Source organism: Melospiza georgiana, chromosome 6 (genome assembly GCF_028018845.1).
Source record: "Melospiza georgiana isolate bMelGeo1 chromosome 6, bMelGeo1.pri, whole genome shotgun sequence".
NCBI classification, from domain to species: Eukaryota; Metazoa; Chordata; class Aves; order Passeriformes; family Passerellidae; genus Melospiza; species Melospiza georgiana.
This window is the reverse complement of record NC_080435.1, coordinates 18,984,871-19,005,336: the sequence shown is the minus strand read 5'-3', so window position 1 is coordinate 19,005,336 and position 20,466 is coordinate 18,984,871. Positions and strand designations below refer to the sequence as shown.

At 41.4% G+C, this 20,466-nt stretch overlaps 1 protein-coding gene across 7 annotated transcripts in view; it reads right to left on the bottom strand.

The window, feature by feature from the left end:
* Positions 1-20,466, bottom strand: part of TUB (TUB bipartite transcription factor) — a 132,531-nt gene that overhangs the window by 1,520 nt on the left and 110,545 nt on the right. For 4 of the 7 annotated variants that reach the window (XM_058025585.1, XM_058025591.1, XM_058025586.1 and 1 more), the window contains 8 exons: positions 13,536-13,703; positions 9,211-9,282; positions 8,189-8,310; positions 7,231-7,422; positions 6,543-6,655; positions 5,439-5,553; positions 609-707; positions 36-207 (listed from right to left, as the gene is read on the bottom strand). In XM_058025585.1, coding sequence (XP_057881568.1) covers positions 36-207; positions 609-707; positions 5,439-5,553; positions 6,543-6,655; positions 7,231-7,422; positions 8,189-8,310; positions 9,211-9,282; positions 13,536-13,703 — 1,053 coding nt within the window. The remainder of the gene's footprint in view (positions 1-35; positions 208-608; positions 708-5,438; positions 5,554-6,542; positions 6,656-7,230; positions 7,423-8,188; positions 8,311-9,210; positions 9,283-13,535; positions 13,704-20,466) is intronic. The other 3 variants (XM_058025588.1, XM_058025589.1, XM_058025592.1) reach the window with 1 other exon arrangement.

Sequence of the window (20,466 nt, the reverse complement as noted above, 5' to 3'; positions counted from 1 at the left end):
TGCTCCTACACTGAAAGGCAGAGAGCTCTACTTACGATCATTATCATGGATAATTTGGAAGTTCTTCACCGAGGCCTGGGTGACTCGACCGTGGAAATTCAGAACATAGGACTGGGTGTCATCATTCCAGACTGGGGTTTTGTTGTGCAGCTCAATGACACTCTCTGTGTTTTTGTTCTGCCACCTTGCAAGAAGAGTCTCATGTTCCTGCACACACCACAGATACACGCTTCAGCTTAACATGCTCATGTGGCAAAAAATACATTAACAGGGAAGAAAAAATTCATCAATCCTGGCCCAAAGACTAAACCCTCAATCCTCAAAACAACTTCAATGAATGAAACTGAGAGCTGTGAGGATCTAAATGCAAATGTGCATTTGAGTTCTTTCCACAGTTTGATAAATGTTAGTTGTACCTTTTGTTATCAACATACTTTATTTGTAGAGCTTTTGTGAGTCACAAAAGCAGTCTCACATCCCATTATTCTGCAGTTGTTTGAATACTGTTTGATTAACTTCTAGACCTTCAGAAGTGCAAATAAAAAACCCCAATTCTACCTCAAAAAGAATTCAAGTAATTTTTAGTGCTGGCTGCTGGTAAGACTTACATTTCGTGGTCTGATGGAAACTCTTTCATGATCCATATTCATTCCTGGTATGATCACGCTCATTTTACGAGGTCCTTTAAACCCCAGGACATTTGTTTCCTGAAAATGTTTAGAAAAGATTTCATCATGCTCTTTATTTTTAAAGTTATTTTTTTCAGCAGAGAGACACTGTGTCAGCCCAGGGAACTTGTTTGTTAGTCAACTCAAAAAACATCTTGAAACTCCCACCTTCACTGGCACTGCCAAACACTCTAGCTTTGTCTGAGAAGCTCTGACAACAGGAAAAAAATAGAGAGCTTTCCAAAAACACTCCTAACACTGGCTGCCAGCAACCTTAATATAATTTTTTTAAAATCCCTTTGTTAAGAAAGGATATGAATTAACCAGATTGCTTGGCTACTGCTAGATCCCAAAATAAAGTAGTTTCAATTTAAAAATCATAAAACGCAGTCACACATTTTGATGTGAGACAAAATTAAATATATGGGATCAGCTCCATTTATTCCAGAGCCAGCACAAAAGCAAACAAAATGCTAGTCAGAACATCTGATAGCAGTGCTGTGGTTTTCAAAGTTTGCTTAGAGATGACCACGGTAGAAAAACCAAACACATTAGCACAAAGGCAAATTTTCTAGCTATGAAGACAGGGAAAGTAAAGAAACCACATGGGCAGCAAAAATAAACCCACAGGAAATACAAATTCTTCCATTAAAAGTGATCCGATGCTTTCCTGACCAGCTTTTCTCAAGAGAACCAGGAAAAGTAAAGAGCAATATTTTCCAGTAAAACCTGATTTTAGCATTAACCCAGTGAATGAAACAGTGACCCCTTGAAGTCCATCTCCTCATGTTTTGTGATTGCTTTTTTCAGTCACATGTATTTTTTTCTCCATCTGCCAAACTGAAATGAAGGGCTTTGGAGATGCACTAAGGAATCTCAGGAAGAACATTCCCAATGTTCCCAACAACATACCACAGGATGCCAAGAACCAGACACCCCAAGGCTGCAGCTGCTGTGGCTTTACCCCTGGGACATTTAAAAGTGACAAATTCAGCTGTCTCTGCTTTTGCATTTTTAATTAAAATGTCCTGATTTCATGGAACACTAAACTTATTAAAACACCTCTACTTTTGCAAGCAAAAATCCATGCATCTCAACCCACTGGAAACATCTAAAAATACCCACCTAAAATACCTGCAGCTTTGCCATCATCAGACTTTTGAAATAACTTTGCCTGTTCCAGCAAATCATCTGGAGATTCTCCACAACTCATTAAAGATTTGCATGCATGCAAGAGAAATACTACTGGATTATTTTACTGCATGCTCCTGAAGCAATCCAGGCATATTCATGTATCTTCCTAACTACACATTAATGGGAAGATTCTGCCTCTGTTCTGAATCATTTATGTCCCCTCCTTTGGCAGAGTAAAACGTGTTATCAGTTCAGTTGGTTCTGCATCATGGCAAGATGAAAACTGATATGACTGCCAGCAGATTTTATAAGTAGGAGAGACTCAGCTCAGCAGAGGACAAGTTCTAAGAAAAGATTCATGCTTATGCTTATTTTCCACTAAGTACTGACAATTTTGGGCTTCTCTGCTATGCCTTACAAGCTTTTCTTCTCCTCAAGCTGCAGTTCTGCTATACATAATTAATTTAGATGCTGACTGGTTGAAGACATTGTTGGAGGTAAAATTAAATAATAGTGCTGAATCACTTCCCTCCCAACAAGCAGAGGAAAAAAACAGGACTATATTCTTTGGGTTTACTCAGAAACACTGAAATTGGTACCTCTGGCACATGATAAGAGAATGGTTACTAGTTGCACATTACCACCATCACCAATTATCACACACTGTACTGGCAAATGCTACCCTTTTGCTAAACTCACAGTGCCAAACTGAAATTATATAAACATGGAATATGTGAGGAAAATGATTAAAATTACCTCACCTCCTGCCTCACTCCCTGCTTCTCTTTTATTTCCCTCCTCCACTCTTTTGTGTGTGGAAATTTCAGACTACAAAGGGTATTATTAGAGGAACACAAACCAAATTCTGATTTCACACCATTTTAATGCCACTGACAGTCTTGGCTTACACAGGAACACAAATATTGTTCACTGGCAGAGCTTACTGACTCAACCAGGACACCAATGATTTTGATCAGCTCAGGACTTAGCCCAGGATTGCTGCACTCCCTGCCTTAGCCCATCCAGTCAGCTGCACAATAAACTGGGTGGCAAGAGCCTCTCCCCAGGGCTGCCTTTAGAATATTGCATACTTTCAAATAATTATGTAAGCACGTTGCTTTAGTGGCAATAGCTGCTGTGATAAAAGCAGCAAGGTGAATAGGGATATTCTGGAATAGCAGCTCCCAGGAGATTCATGATTTTACAATTTTATCACCCCCAATTTCTTGCAGCCATTTCCCTTCCTGGGCTTGTTTTACACAGCTGTGCCCTGTCCTTAATATTTTCTGTAGAAATTATCATTCCAAGGAAGGCTCAACTCACAACACTGGAGGAGCACAATGCAAGTGATTGAGGCCTGAGTAGGAACACAGAGTCTTGCTGCTGTACTGAAACCTGAACAACACCTCAGAGCATCTATCAGCTGAGCTCACTGCCTGGAATCTTACACAAAGTGAACTGAGAGATCCTATGGATCAGAAAATCCTGAAAATCCTCACAGAAAACCCTGCTACCAGTGGCACAGCTGCTCCTCACTGCTCCTGGATAAATGTTGCCAACGATTCTGCAATCAGCCATTAGGTGCTGCTGCAGGTTTATTAATAGGCTGGGCTGCCAACACAAGGGGAGTATGAGTGGTCAACGGCACCCAAAGAAACTGGCCCAGCTCTGTTCCTGTGGCTTCAAACACATCTTAAGGTGAGCTCCCAAGGAAAGCCCTCACCACATTTATCCCACAGTCAGGCACAGATGCAGCACCACTTTCTGCCTATATAAATTACACCTGCTGAGATGATTAGGCAGGTCATGCTCAGTAAGTTGGGTACAGCTTGATCTCCACATGGGTACTTGCTCAGATGAGCTGAGGGACAGTGAGAGGCATAGTGGAGCTTTCAAAGTATTGTTTTTATAGCTTTTGCTGCAGGGGAAATCTCAGGGCAGGAATTAAAAGACTGCCTTAGGACAAGGGTGTTTCAGCTCTGCTCTTCCTGGCACTCTCTGCTCTGGTTCTGCTGCAGCCAGGAACAATAATCTCACTTCAGCAAACCTGGCTAGTTTGAAATGAAATACAATTCAAATTTCCTTTTGTCCTCTGGCCACTGCACACCTGCAAGCCTGCTGCCTTTCTCCATTAGTACCAAAGCATCAATGGAACAAGTAATTTTCTTATACAAATGTACCCGTTTCAAACTGCTGATTACAGACATACAAAAGCAGCTTATCTCAGCCCCATTCTCCAAACAGTGGCTATGGTTTGGTTCTTTCCAACACCCACACTTCTAATTACCTCTACTGACCACAACAGCTTTTTATTTGGTATTGTTCATCATTCAAGTACTGTTTGTTGTTGACTTAAGCAATGCCTACACTTCTCAATATGTAACTTTTTTAAAATTAGCTTTGGTTTTCTTTTTGCCTTTCCAGTTTGCACCAGATTAGTTGCCTGGCTCCAGGGAATGCCGTCCCATATAAACCAGTAAAACTACCTTTATTAAACATGTATGTTCTGCTAAGCTTCTACTGAGACCTTCAAAGTGACCTCAAACCCTAGAGTCTCATTTTAAATCCTGCAAGCTGAATTTTTGGAAATTCTCAGAATTTCAAATCCAACAGGAAGGGATGGATATGTATCTGCTCATCTGCCACATTAAAACTGCATCCTAAGCAGCAGGAAGAGAATGTGCTGGCGGCTAATACTGCCCTCCTTCAGAGCTCCCAGCACTTTGCAAGGAAGGGATGGCTCTCAGCTTCCTTGCTCATGGAAATCTTCCAGATGCATTGCTCCCCACAGCCCAAAGCTCACCCTTCTGAGAACACATTCTGTGCATACATGGGGTATGTGGTGGACCTCAGCCTTACGGATTTCCAGGCATCCTTGATTAGATCTGGGCAGGAACTCTTCAGAAAGTCATTCTTGGATATTTTTATCTAAGCTGTTGATTTGTGAAACCAGAAAACTTTCTGTAGCAGTCAACATACCAGTTTTCACTGGAAGGGTTTCTTGGGCCCAAATATTTCTGGACCTAAAGAACACTCTCTCCAAAAAGGTTATTCATCCAGCAACTGTGTTTCAAGTCTTGATTGTCTGCATTGCTCCTGACAAATGCTACTTACTCCCCTGTAAGAGCCTGGTTTCTCTCATTCAATCAAATTTTGGATTTTACTTGGGTTTTTTCCTGGTAAAAAGGAGTTTTAAGACTTTTTATCCCAATCTCAGCTGCTGCAGGCCTAGCTGTCAGCTACCAATGGTTTGGATCAGGGAGGCCTCCTCCAAAACACCATAATAAACAATCATACTGTAGAGCAGTAATGCCATGTGCACAGCTCTTTCCAGTTCAGGAGGTTCCCTCAGGTGGTACCAGCAGGCTGTGATCCTACCCTTTCCAGAGGGTTATGTAAGAGCTCAAACATCCCCTTCTCACCAAAGGTGAGAACTGGGCAACCCCATTCAGTATACAACACTTTTCACCTCTGCTTTGCACTAAGCCTCCCGGTTTCTCTGGTGGAGATCAGCTGCCTGGTTACATCAAACTCTGAATGCTGATTTACATAATCATAAGTGAGAAGGAAATTCAGTGTGCTGCTTCAGAAAGTGAGCTGCCCCTCCTGCACGCTGTGCCTGTGAGCAGTACTTACATAACAAATAGCAGCTAGCTCCTGACGCAGGGTACTCGCCTCCAGGCTGGATGTTGTTTTCATTGGATTTACTCCATTGTCATAAACTGTAAACTTAGTTCCCATAAGATTTGATCTACCAAAAAAAAAATGGAAAATCCAATCACCATTTGTCAGCAATGCTGCCCAAGACATCTATCCTTTACTGCACTGTGGCCACAGAAGAAAGGCAAATATTGGGTACAGAGAGTTGTTATTTCTAATCCCAGCTACATGGCAATTCCTGGATTAAAGGCCAAAATGACAAAAATGTAAAGGTACAGTAGAGAAGTGTATACTAAAGGTCCCTTATCTTCATGATGGAGATTTCTGATAAGATCTTGCAAACTAGGAAATACAAGAAAGCTGTAAGGAAACACTTGGGTGGGGTTATTTTGTGCGTCTGCTTGGTTTTAAAAATATTATTGGCTAAAAACCCATCTGCTTTCTTGCCTGACTACCAAACTCTAAGAATACAGGGAGTGACTTTTATAAAGCCATTAGTGAGATCAAATCTTTCCTATTGCAATGGGAAGGAGTGCTAAATACAGTGCAGGCACAGATGATGTGAACACACACCCAGAGGCTCCATGGAGGGATCAACAGCAGACTGGCTGTACAACGTGAGGAAAGACAGAAAAGGAACACGTGGTTCTGAAAAATTCCACTACCTGTAAATAACTAATCTGGATCTTGAGGAACAGGCAAAACCAAAGGGATTTTCAGACTGTGTAACAGTGCATTCCAAAGTATTTATATCAATAGAGGCTAGACACAATGTACTCATGCACTTCTGAAAATCCCATTAAGATAAGTTGTGCTGGTACACCCTTGAGAATTTGGTCTTTGAGCACTTAAGAGCTTCAGTCCTGCTGACTTTTAATAAAATGTGATCCAGTAAGTACTTGTGACATTTTTGAAAACATGCCTTGGATACTGGTGATCTTTAAGACCATGATAACATGATGTAGTCAAGCCTCTAACTAAGAAGACATAGTAAATTACAGGCTTCTTAATATTAAATGAACTTTGCATTATATAAAGAAATTATCTTTATTTTTATATCCTAGACTTGTCAGTGTTTACCTCAGTTTTCCAATAAAACTCTCTCCACCCCGAGACAGGTCAGTTGGGTCTATAGAGATGAGGTAATTAGAGGTTTTACTCTTCTTTCGTTTCCTTCCAGCCAACAGAAACACCTAAGCAATGCAAAAAAACACATTCTAGATTGCTAAAGGGGTTAGCACACACCACTTCCTGCTTGGATAGAAGCAAACCATAAGCAATTTTTCTGTCTTCAAGCATCACTAGCAAAGTAGCAGATCATCTCCTGGGATTCAGCAAAACCAGGGCAAAAAAATCTGGTAAGGGAAAATGACTTCTCAACCACTCATTCCATTATTTATGGTTTAAATAATTAAATCTGATCTATTTTATTAAATGTTTCATTCTAGTTTGCACTGGCTCTTCCAGCTGAATTGAAAGTAGATGTTTTTCAGGCCACAGAATGCAGAGAGCCCCAACTGCTGGCAGTCACATAAAGGTGCCATGCATGGATTATTTAAGGCCAATAATTACACATATGAAGAAAGGCAGTGGAAGAAAGTGGTAATGTTGTTTGGCTTTGGAAAGCCTGTAGGGTCAATCTAGAGAAAGCAAAAATGTATTCAAAATATAAGATTATGTTTTATTTGTAAGACTTCTCCAGATTTTTATTAATTTTGTTTTTTAATATTCAGATGCAACTGGTATGCCATTCAAGTTATGTTATGACCTTTTTACCATGCTCCCTTTCCAAGTGGAGGTAATAAGTAGGGTACATCCCTCGGTCCATTCCCTTCTTGTCTCTTGTGATCCTGCATTTGACAGTGACCCCCTGTGGGGCAGGTCTGACAGCAAACTCCTCCAGGTCATCCACATCTATGAGAGGCTCATTTGTGGAAGGACTGGGCGCTGAGGCTGCTTCCTAAAACAACAAGCAAAATTCAGGGCTTTTTAATTTCCATTCACAACAAGGTTATAAGCACAAAGGAATGGCATTTGATAGAAGGTGCACTTTTAAAAAGTGAAACCAAGGGTCATATTGTCTTGCTGGTGCTCTGTGTTCAGACCCATGTGGTGGAGCAGAACAGGGTGGCTGCACAGACAGAATTCTGTACAGGACTTGCAGAGCAAGTGGCTCACACCTTCCCATCCCACCACACTCCTTCTTTCAGAAAGGATAGGGGTGCCCTTTGATGGAAGGAAGGAAGGAATGGGATAGGGAGCAAGAGTTTAAGCTCCAGAGAGATCTAACAAAGATGGGAAGTCAGTGCAGTATATAAAAGAGCAGGACATCATCAACTGGTTTAGGAAGAGCTTGTGATTTAGAATATTTGAACCAGCTAAAGTCTTATTTTATGTAGCAGAGAGAACAGGGTGGGAAAATGCCCATAAAAAGTCAATGGAAACAAAAGATCCTTCTGAGCACCTGCAGGAGGTAGAAAGGTAAATATTTACTGTTTCCCTCTCTCTTCATTCAAGTTCAGGCAATATTTGCCATTCTTTTCTCCAAGTCATTATTTTCATTGCTTGCTCTTGCAAAGCCTGAGAGGTATCGCAGTAAATCACCTTGGAGAGACTCTAGTGCATATTAAACACAGAACAAGAGAGCCAGGCCTGTCCTGAATGCAGCCTGAAATTGTGCAGCTCTTAGCAGCTTGCACACTCCTTCTTCAGCACTCTCCCCTTACCTTATTGGATTTCTTGCTCGTGGCAGAACCAGGCCGGGTGTTACTGTTTAACTGTGAAGAACTGGAGCTGTCTTCATCCTCCTCATCTTCTTCCTCATCAAAATTCATGCTACTTGAAATGCCTGAGGAGAAAACAGCACACTTATGTGAAATAGTGATGGATTAAAGCTGCCCATACCAGCTGTAAAACACCACTTATCAGACTGCTGCACCCTGAGGCTCACAGGTGAGTGAGGGGGTGCGTGTAAGTGGTTCACTGCGTGAGGCAGAGCATGAACACATGGGTCAGACAGCAGCTCTCCTGAGAAGCCCAAACATTCAAGTAAAAGAGACAGGAAACATCATTCCACAGACAGGATCAAGTTACCCAGTGATACAGGAGCAAATATCTGGTCCAGAACTAAATTCAGATCATCGGCATCCAATCAAGTACTTCAAACACAACACAAAATCATAAAGCTGAAATTGGAGCTGAGAGGACAACCTGGCAGAGCCACTTGGAGACCCTCACAATTAAAATACAAGCCCTTTCACAGCACACTTTTAGCTGTGTGATCTGCTGAAGAGCACATCTTAGACCAGACCAAGAAGAAACATTCACATCAAGGAATATTCTCCTGCATCTTATTTCATGTAAAGAATAGTATCAGCCCAGGCCAAAGGAACTGCCTTACAGCACTTGAAAATTTGACTTTACAGGAATTCAAAACCTCAGACATTTCAAAGGGAAACACAACTTTGAACATCAAATAGAACTTAGCAGCAAAAAGCATCAATGGTGGGACATTTGCCAGGCCTAGTTTTTCAAAGAGTATCATGCAGATGAAGCCACCCCATATCCAAATTCAAGCTCTCTAAATTCCATATATTACAGGCTATATTCTATCCTTTAAAAAAACCAAAAAAACATCACTTGGTCCAGAACTCCCATTATGGGTAAGTCCGATTTAGAAGGATAAATGAAATGCAGATTTCCAGAGGCAAGCAGCATGGACATATAAACTTTTTCCTTCTGTACTCACCAGGAACATGATCCAGGGCGACAAGACTGGATTGGGAGGTGGAAGAGGACCAGGATGTATTTGCATGGGGATCTGGGAAAGGAAAAAATCCAAGGGTTTGATTCTGCAAACCCTTCATTGAGTGAACAAGCGTAACCTGGCAAGAGGACTCCACACAGGGCTAAAGGCTTCTGGGACAGGGCCACAAAGCTGCTGCTTGGATTCACAATTTCTGCACTGCACCATCAAATTCACCTTCTACCTGCTTATGCCTGCTGTGATCTTCGCTTTCAGTACCTTGAATAAAGTGAAAAAGCCCTGGGTCACAGAGCTGAGGCTTCAGCAAACGCCATTCATGCTGAGCAGTTGTGCTTCTGTGCGTGATGTGCACTGCATGGTGGGGCTTGGGCCTACTTTGGAACTCCAGCAAAATAAAAACCCTCAAACCTGACTGACATAAGTGATACACACAGATTCTACACAATATTGAGTCAGTAACATTGTAAGAAGTATTCAGATTCATATTCAGATGGCCTAAATTCTGCTTCAGTCCCTATGCCTACTGCATCCTCATCATCAAAAGATGAAATCAGGCTCTCTGAACTGCTTTTCTGGGACCTCCAGGGATATGCATAAAGATTTTATTTTATTGTAGTTTAGTCTTCTAAAATATTAACTTGGTCTGTAACAAGCAGACAGGAAATCAAACTGATGTACAGAAATATAAGCAGCAGACATAGACTCAGTAATGGTTTTCTTCAGTTCAAATTTTGGAACAGATGAATAAAAAGACAGCAAAAAAGGCATTAAAATACTTTTTGTTTTTATTGCTGCTTCCAGTAACTTCAGTGCATATCCCTTTAGAATATCCAGATGCACACTGGAGAGTGAAACACCATCAGAGTAATAAGAGTGAGGATATAAAAGTAAACCAGGAGCATAAGCAATGCTTGCATTGCATTCAGCTGCCCTGTGAAGCTCTCATTATCCCCTTCTTCAGCTCCCCCAGTGCTGACATATACCACAGAGCACGACAGCAAAACCTTTCAATAGGACCTGTTTATGCAAGGGAGGCCTGAGTTCACAGGTCAACAGATATTTTCAAAGCCTGTAGAATTCATTCATTATTAATCACACCCTCATTAATCACAAGCATTATTTCTTAATAAGGACAATCATGTTCTAGGCTCTATGCATGGGTAATGGACACAGTCCATCTCCTCAGCTGGCAGCTGCACAATAAAGCCATAATTCATACCCACAGACAGAACTGGTTTATTTCCACACCTGTGCTCACTATTTCACCACCAATACTTTAGTGGGGAAAATTCTGTGCCAGCCTTAGAAACATCTGCGCTCACAACCTGCAGGGAAAAATGCTTCAGGGAGCTCCTGTTCTGGAATCCAGAAATGAAACTGATCCCCTCCCTAAATCTCAAAACTTCAGGTGGCAAAGAAGAACTAAGACCCAATTGCTCATTCCATGCCCTTTACAGAGACATATTGGAAACTGATAAGTGTGAGGACTACAAGTTAGTTATTCAGTGTTAAAACTTATGGAAGTCTGACTCTGTCCTAGTGACTCATTTGCCAGGGAGGAACACTACAGATTAACACTTTGGAAATTAAAAGGATGAATATTTCCTACAGGAGGAAAATTATTCTAGGATGGCAATTTCCAACAGATGGAGAAATCAAGTAAAACATTTGGCATTTTCTTGCAAGTGGCATATTCTTTTCACACTTGGTAGCCTATAACCTCTTGTCTTGTTACAGAGCTTGACTCACTGGGGAAGGAGAGACACGTGCTAAGAGAAGTTTCTCTCCACCAGGTCAGTGCCAAAGAGCAGAACAGGCACGAACTAGGGCTATGCAAATCCAATGGGACTCAGCTTTTGCCATGAGACCAGTTAGCATTTCACAGAATAAGCTGAGTTGGAACAGAACCTCCAGGATCATGGAGTCCAGCTCCTGGCCCTGCACAGGACACCCCAAGAATCACACCATGTGTCCCAGAGAACTGTCCAAATGCTTCTGGAACTCTGTTGGGCTTGGTGCTGTGAGCACTGCCCTGGGAAGCTGTTCCCAGTGCCCAAGCACCCTCTGGGTGAAGAACCTTTTCCTGATATCCAACCCAAACCTCCTCTGACACAACTTCAGGCCATTCCCTCAGGTCCCGTCACTGTCACCACAGAGAAGAGATCAGTGCCTGCCCCTCCTCTACCCCTCATGAGGATGTTGAAGCTCACAATGAGGCCTCTCCTCAGTGTCCTCTTCTCCCAGCTGAACAGACCATGTGCCCTCAGCCACTCCTCATACGGTTCCCCCTCCACCATCCTCATGGCCTCCTCTGGACACTCTCTGACAGTTCAATGTTTTTTCTATGCTGTGGCACCCAGAACTGCCCCCAGACATGGAGGTGAGGCTGCCCCAGCTCAGAGCACAGCAGGACAATCCCCTCCTTTGCCTGGCTGTGATGCTGTGCCTGATGGCCCCAGGACAGGGCTGTCCCTCCTGGCTGCCAGGGCACTGCTGGCTCCTGTTCAACTTGTCATGGACAAGGGGCCCCAGGTCCCTTTCTGCAGTGCCTTATCTTTGTGCACTTCTCCTTCTGCTCCTGTTCCATGCAAGAGAAGCCCTGATGGGAGACAGCAACTCTGAACACTTTTCAGGTGACGTGCCATAAGGACATGCCACAAGCAGTGAAGTGGCAGTGGGAAGCCACATGAAGAGCTTTATCTCTTTATAAAGCAACACATGAATGGTGGGATACTCAAAACTTTCTCAAAACAAGCATCCTCTGCTGGTATCAAGCAGCAAACAATACACACATAATAAAAATAACTTACAGAGATGCTGCTGGCATTATTTTAATACCTGTCTTTGTGTCTCACCCAGCATAGCTCTGCTGTTAATATAAATGAATGAACCTCAGTATTTACATTTAAATAAAAGTGTCCTCCTCTCCTCAACTTGAAACACACTAGTGGTTCACTCTTGGCAGTGTGTGTTCTGAGCAGGAGTATACTCAGACCAGGTAAAAAAGATTGTATCATCTATTTGAGAATATACAGAAGTAATGCAAACAAAAAAATTTCCACTCTCTGCTTCTATTAAAAATAAAAACAAATTTAGGGAGAATAAAAATATCTGATAACCTGGCAAAAAGCCATCAAAATGAGAAGTGTCCCCCAGAGTAAAAATCTGAGTGCTGTGACCTAATTTACAAAGTCTGTGGGTACTTTTTAAGTCAATCAGCTTTAGTTTAGTAGTGTGCCTGATGATTAAATATTCTGAGCCATGATCTAAGGCAACACAATCACCACACAGATCAGAACTTGTTAGTCATGCCCAACACCCCTGCGACTCAAATGCCCAGGAAATACCACACTTGGAGAAAATCTGCCCATTTCAGTTGGAGCTGCTCACATCTGCAGGGTAACGTCCCAGGAAAAATGAATCCTAGTGAGAACTGCTCTGCAGACAAGAGGCAGCATTTAGGTATGAATAGTCCATTCTACACGAGTCAAGTTTGCACTTACATTTTGCTCTTTATACACAAAGAGGTTATTCTTAAAGCATCAGAGCACTCTTGGCTTGAGCCATCTTTGCTTCAAAAGCTGTACACTGAAGAAGAACAACTCCAAAGCAAATGTCTTCAGAAAAGGCTTTGTGAGGGTTTGGGGATTTTTATTTTTTCCTTCCTACAGTTGGTGTCTAAGGGGAGATAACAGTGCAGGAAGGAAGAGGCAGATGCATGAATGTGTACATACACAGTCTATCTCCCAAAGCATGCATGCCTCTGGAAAAAGAAAAAGAAATTCCAGAACATTTGAGGACTCTGCGTGGGAAATGCTGCAGAATGTGGTGTACTTTTCACCTCTGCATCCCTGAACTGACACTACAAAAACATGAACAGTGTGTAACTGACTGCACCACTGAAATTAATATTCTAGCTTGTATTTTGCTATTTCATGCTGGTTTTTAACCATCAAGTAAGTGATTTCCAGAGTTGTGCAATATAAAACTGTGAACAGATGGATGTAAGCATTGGCATCTGCCTGGTACCTTAATAATGGCACTGCACTGCAGATGGGGAAGTCATCCCTGAGAGCCTGCAGAGCTCTTGTTTCCTGGGACAAGAGAGAGCTTCATTGTTTTATATTTTTTTAGGTTTGGGGTTTTGTATTTTTTAAGGAAACAGAACAGAACCTAACAGGCTCTGAGGAGAACACATCCAGAACTAACAAACTGTGCTTAGGCTAGGGCTGACAGTGAGAATAGGAAATTGAGTCAATGGCCATCAAGCAAGCAGTGAGAACATGAAGGAAGCTTTAGCTACTTACCTTTCTTCTGCATTGCTGTTCTAAGATCTTGCTTGCTTTGCTGTGGTTGGCCAGTAGCCACTTTGTCACCATCATCTTCATCATGGCTAGACTGTCCAACAGTGAGAATCTGCACTTGACTTCCTATCTTCTGAACATCATCTTGAAAAGCAGCTGGGCCATCAATCCCTGTGAGACAGCAGCAAAAGCCTTAGTTGTCTTTGTGTCCAGAAGTTACTGCAAAGAGAATTTCTCACTCACAAAACCAGCAGCTTTTCTAGGAGCCACAAATTGGATGTTCACATTCAATAATATTTCTAGACTTAAACAAGACTAAGCTAGCCTCCAAGGCAAACACTTTACTTCCCACATACTGCACTGGAGAATCTCCAGGAGAGGATCAGGATTTCACTGGTGCCCTCCTCACCCCAAAGCACACCTGCCCCATGCACCAGAAACACTGAAAACTAAGCAGAAAAGAAACACACTAGAGAAAACGAGAAAACTGACAAAGAAAACAGGTAAAATTTTAATAATGGCACACAAGGGATCCAGAAACAGATGAACCTGAGTCCTGGGTTATGCCATATCCCTATATAAACACCACTGCTGTCATGAAATACTTTAAAGCTTAAAAAAAAAAAAAAAAGGTAGATCTGGCAGTGTATCCAACAGAGGGGCAGCATGTTAACAAGCCTAAATACACCTCTTGAGTTAGCAAAATTGCCATACAGTTAATGCATCAAAGCAAAACCATAAGGAAGATATTACATATTCCCTGGAACCTCCATCCTCTTGAGATGCTTAAATCCCAACCAGGCACCAGGTCCTCAGCAACCTGCTGAGAGCAGGGATGAGGGACCACACAGTGCCCAGAGGCACCTCCAGCCTCCCATGCTGTGATCCTGTGACTCCTGACCACAGCCAGAAAGAACTTATTTACCTCCTTATGGCTGTAAATCACCTCCAAAGAGAGAAAAAGAAAACAAGAAGGGGGGTTGCTCTTACCACAAACCAACTTCATTTTATTTCTTCAGGACAGCAAGGTAAAACATCAGACTGCAAATGTACTTCAGCTCTCAGTGAAGACACAGAACTGGAATATGTTACTAAATCAGCCATATAAAAATGCACTTCTGTATCTATAAAAATGGTAATATTTTCATGATATAGATATTTTCATTTCATAGATATAATAAACAGCATGAGCTGTATACTGCTGCTGTTGTGAAATTTTTGTTAATAAGCAAGCAACATTGTGGAGAATCAGCAAGCACTACAAAAAGCTAATTCAGTAAAGGAATGTGGTGCTTCTCACACCAAACAGAGCAGAATAAACCCTGAGAAGGAGCTGCAGGGACTGGGATTTTTTTTTTTTTTGGACTGTGATCTGTAGCAGAAATCTCCAAGAATACCATTTCATCCTGCTTTGCCAGCAGCTGTCAAGTTGCATTAAAAGACAGCTGGATTATACATTTAGCACGCTGAACTGTACTTTGCAATATCTGCTGTCACTGCCACTGCAATACGAAGCACAAGTGGGAAGAAGAGTGGTTCATATCCCCAGGAACAGCACTGGCTGTGCAACCACCCAACAGACTGACAGAGATGCAGTCTGACACTGCAGAGGTGTTAAACCCACAGAGTTCAAGACCACAAGGAGTTATTGCTTCATCTGCATTACACAGACCCTGGCAATTTCTGCACCAAGCCTGCAAATTCTGATTTACTTGCAGCAAAGCTAACAACAACGACTAACAGCAAATAAATAATCTGTCCATCCAACCTTGAAGGGCTAGATAAAGTCCATGGAAATGTCTCTGTGACCTTGCTAGGATGACAATTTCAGAAGTAGTTCTGCATGATACAGAATAAACAGTATCATCTTCTGTGCTGCAGGTAGAATATGGCAGTGAAGGAATTGCATTTTTTCTTAAAATTTACCCTAGGAGAAGCACCACTGCAAAAGTGCTCTAGAACAGACAGGTAGCTGCTCAGATCCTCTGTGGTATTTTTAACAGCTTTACAATATTAACCATTATCATTACAGTTGCTGCCTAAAGATAGGTCCCTACCTCAATACTCTGAATTTCAAAAGTGTTAAGCATGCATGAGTTTAAGAAGATGCTTCATGCATATCATACCTAGCCCCTTGTTAAGCACTGGATGATACAAACCTAATTTTGAGAGCGCTTTTGAGAAGGAACAAAACACCTTAATTATTCCTCTTCAAAGCAGACATTGATCTGCAGCAAATGAAATGCCTTGAGCAGCACTGGAGATTGCACTGAGGCTGCTTTTTCCCCAGGGCCTGCAGAACATCTGCACTCACATCCCATGCTGTCAGGAACATCGTGTATTATTAGGAGTCAGGACAAAGGCTGCACTGGCAGGTTACAGTTTCAGAGAAGAAAAATCAATTTCAGTGTTCTGAAGAGTGCATCACTGGTAGAGTGTGTTATTAAGCATTAGGAATGGTTCCACTGGTGAGCACATTTAAGGAAATGAAATATGTAGCAAGACAGAGAGGATTAAAAAAAAATAAAAAAAGAGGAAAAAAAAGCCTCTGCTGCATTAGAACACTGTAGGTGCAAATGCAGCTTTAGCTAGTTAATACTTGTGTGTGCGCATAATCTTTGTAGCTACACATGCATGTGTAAAATTAAATGGAGGCATACATACACATTTTTCTATATCATGAGGTATAAGTGCATCTTTGTAAGCCATGGCTCAAAAGGCAGCTTTGCCACCACGTACCAAAAGTCTGAAAACATCTGAAAACACCTCCAAGCTTGTGTAACCATGATATTCAAGGGGCATCTCTCCCCCTCTTTGCCTCACTGACTGCTTTTCATCCACTCCCTAGAAGATTGGTTCTCTGTGTAATAAAACAAACCACTCATCTCTAGTTTCTGTGCTTAAGGACATGGCCAAAAGAGGCAAAGAAGCTGAGTGGGTTGTGCCAAAAGAGTTTTTATTTCTATGGTCAGCACTTTTTTACAGTGCTTCCCTACAATCAGGTAGAGATAAAAGTCTGACAGAGACAGCCTTGAATACCTGCTAAGACAAAAGGGGAATTTTTTAGAGGCAAATGTGAAGGAGGGCAGAGAGGAAAGAAGATTGGAACAACCCTCAGAATACCAGTCCCTTCAGAAAAGGCCTTTGGGTACACTTTAGCATGATCATGTCTCAGATGAAAACCAGAGGTACCAGAAATGAAGACAAAGCAATACTGGGGAAAAAAGAAAAGCATCAATAAAAGAGCATCGCCGGCATTTATAGCCTGCAAACTACTATTCATCAATGCCTGTGTTCTCTTAGACCTAAATCTTCTAGACAATATTTATAAATAGGCAGCACCAATCTGTTAAAAGCTGGTAATCGAAACTCCTGGATGGAAAAATGATTATGTATCAGGGAAGGAACATAGCATAGAAAACAAGTAATTCTGTCACTGCTTTAAAAATGAGGAGCTGCAGGACAGGGAAGTTCTTGTTCTCATTTCATAGAGCGTTTAAGGCACAAGTTTGATGGATGAAGCTCACAGACTAAGAGTATGATTAATAAAATGATCTGCCCTTTGCAGATCAGACCTGGAGAACTGATCAAGGTTAGGCAGAGGCCTCTGGAAGAGAACACACATTTCCTGAGCTCAGTTACTGCTCTGACAAAGGAGTCACATCCACGTGGGTAACACCCAATGGTGTGGGTGCAAATGCTATCTAAGACCTCTGCAGAGCAGCTCTCCCTCCAGCTGGGGGATGGCAGCACAGCCCTTCAAAGGATGGCCTGCTCTGGACAGGGAATCCCAGGGAGATCTGACACCAGAACAAATAGTTTTCATCCTTTAGAGAACCTGGCTTAAAGCAAACCCTGCTGTCATTACTTTCTAAGCCACTTCCCATTATATTCCTGTTCTCCTAGGGGCTGTCCATCCACTGACAGGGGTTCAAGCAACTGCAAAATTACAAAGGGGTTTGTTCAGAGGGAAAGGGAGTAAATAGAAATTCTTTTTTGAAAGATGTCTAGAGGTGATTTAGTCCAAACCTCCACTGGACTATTGCTAGCACCAAATCAGGACAATAAAAGCAAATACTTGAGCACTAAGCGCCATACTTACTTTGATGCAAACTGAAACAGTAACCAGGAACTATATACATTCATAAATCTTTACCCTTAGGAGGTCAAAATTACTTCTTCACAATTAAATTTATGTGTTGCCAAAGCACAGCCTGAAAGGTTTGTCAGATCTAGAAATTACAGGAATTCACTTTTTTCTCCTCCTACCCTTTTTATTTAGTGCCCAGGGAAGCTGAGATAAATCTACTTTACATGAACTTCCCTCTCCCATCAGAAAGGAAGTGCTACAGTGAGAAATGATGCTCCTTCCCAACAACTGCTGCTGCTTTCTGAACCAGCCAGTGTTAATGTAGCTGCTTGTTACATAGGAAAAGGGGACAGGATGCACAAATCAAAACACTCAGACAGGCGTGAAAAAGAGAGAGGAAACATGGGAGAAGCCAACCAAATCAAAACATGGAATAGCCACCCTGGCAGGAAAAGCTCTGTGTGTCAGAGCTGCTCCTCAGCTTCCCAGCTCCCAGAAAGTCAGCAGGAAATACACAATGTACCACTTACATTGAAGGTAAAATTTCTGTGAAATTATTGTTTATTTTGGTATTTTAAACACAGCCAGTTTCTGGTCTCACTGATGAGAAAGAAATCTTCATTTATGTTGTCTATGGCAGTTCAGAGCACAATCTCCTAGAATTTTCCTAGAATGTACTCACATAGTCTAAGTGCAAGAGTTTTGGGAAGAAAAACCAAACCCAACCAACCACCAATAACTTTTCACTGAATGATTCCTGAATTTTCATATCAGATTTCACTTTGTATTGACTCCTGGTTTCTTATGCTTTTCTGGGATTTTTAAAGTTCCATTTTTTCTTCCTGATTTGCCCCATTCACTGCACACAGCCAAAAAATTCACTTTATCCTATATATTTATTAACTCCTTTGTAAAGCTTTCCAAACAAAGCAATGACACCACTATGTACCTGTCATACTTTCATGAACCTCCTTTTTTAAAGACTCGTCAAGATCTTTGATAGCTGCACATGCTCTGGTTTTGTAATTTATGTAGGGTGCATACTTTTCATAGGTTCCTGCTGCAAATATTTTCACTAATTTGCATGATTTTTCTGTTGAACCACCCAGTGATGCTGTACACTGGGTTCACTGTTATCCTGAATCACCCCAATCTGCCACAAATCAAACCAGAATTTGATCCATCATCTCCATTTGAAAGACAACCATTTTACATTGCATTTGTTACATCTGGGTTTTTTTTTTCCAATACTGAATATTTTGCTAAGCAATAAACTGTGAGACTGAAGCTTTCAGAAATACCAGTTTAATGAGCTAAGCTACTACAAAATGTCATCAATTTACTGCAGTTCCAGGCTCTGTCCCACAAAAATTATGGTTCTTTTTAAAAATAGGCACAGTGCACACTGCATACTGCCATTAAGAAATACCAGTAATAATCACAGATTTAGAAAAAATTGCTGAATACCATGTTACCCATCAGAGAATTACAAAGTGCACTGACATGAGCAGTTAGCTACATTCCTTTTCCTCTGCCAGTGTAACCTCATTAAACCTGATATTTCTCTCACGTTTGTCTTCGGCACATTGTTCTGATCACAGCTTCATCACTCTTCAAGCCACTTAAAAAAGCATTACACATCTAAACCCAGAGTGCACTCATTACACTACAGCTTCAACAGCTACTCATGTATAATTCAAGAATTTTTGCTCTGAATTAGCTTCTTATTCATAGGATCTGCTCTAAGTGCTGTTTTTTTCTTAAAACACAAAGAGCTGGGCTATGCTTATAAAGGGAAGGTCCACTACAGCTAAATACTAACAAAAACCTTTAAAATGCTATTTTAGCAGGTTAAGTGCACTTACCCCTCAGCATTCATCCTGCTCATTTACAGGACATACAAAGGTTACACTCAGAGTGGAGACAAACCTGAATTGATGGCAAAGCTAAAAGCACAATCTAAAATTTCCCAAGATTTACTCTAATTACCAGTGAACTCCCCCCAACAAAATCCCTTGTGCTAAAACATGGCATAAAGCCACTTCCCCTTCATCCATTTTTACAGTTAGATCTGATGTTATTAGCAAATCCATTCAACACTGTTATAAAAAATCTTTCCTTAATATTCACATCTATTTTTAAAAGTAACTGAAAATTAATACAAGTTCTACTATAGGGTTCTGTTACCACTTGCATGTTCTTCATTCCTAAATTCAAAATTAGCTATGTCTGTAGTGGATTTATCAGCAAAATCCCTCTGGAATTTTAAGGATGCATTTGGTTTTACTTTTACATCCAACAAAAAAATATTTTGCACCTTTGATAAGGATGGAAAACTGGAAATCCAGCCATAATCCTCCCAAGTTTACAACACTGTCAAAGGTAAACCAGATATTATTCCAAGGGTAAAATTATACATGAATGAACAGCTAAATCCCAGCGTACAGAAAAAGTAGATGAGGTGGATGAGGGGCTATGTGTAAGCTCTGAATGTACTTTGTCTGGCTTTTATTTGCTTCTAACCATCAACATGAACTTCAGGAGAGGAGATACTCAGCATTTTCTCTGCTATAATTGACATATAATTGATGAATAACACCTCCACTCTCTGAAAACTTGGAACTGATGGGCAAATATTGAAGGCCAGGGGAAAGCTCCCATAGCAGAGCAGGATAAGCAGTAAGAATTGCAGCAGAGGCTGAGGTTTGTTGGGCTAAAAATATTAGTTCCCAACACAAGGAGCAGTGTCAGCATGCCAAAGTTCTCAGTCTCCACAAAGTGACTTCACTTTCACTGACACAACTTGCTTTTATTAGCATAGGCTAACGTTTGCCTGCTTGGGGA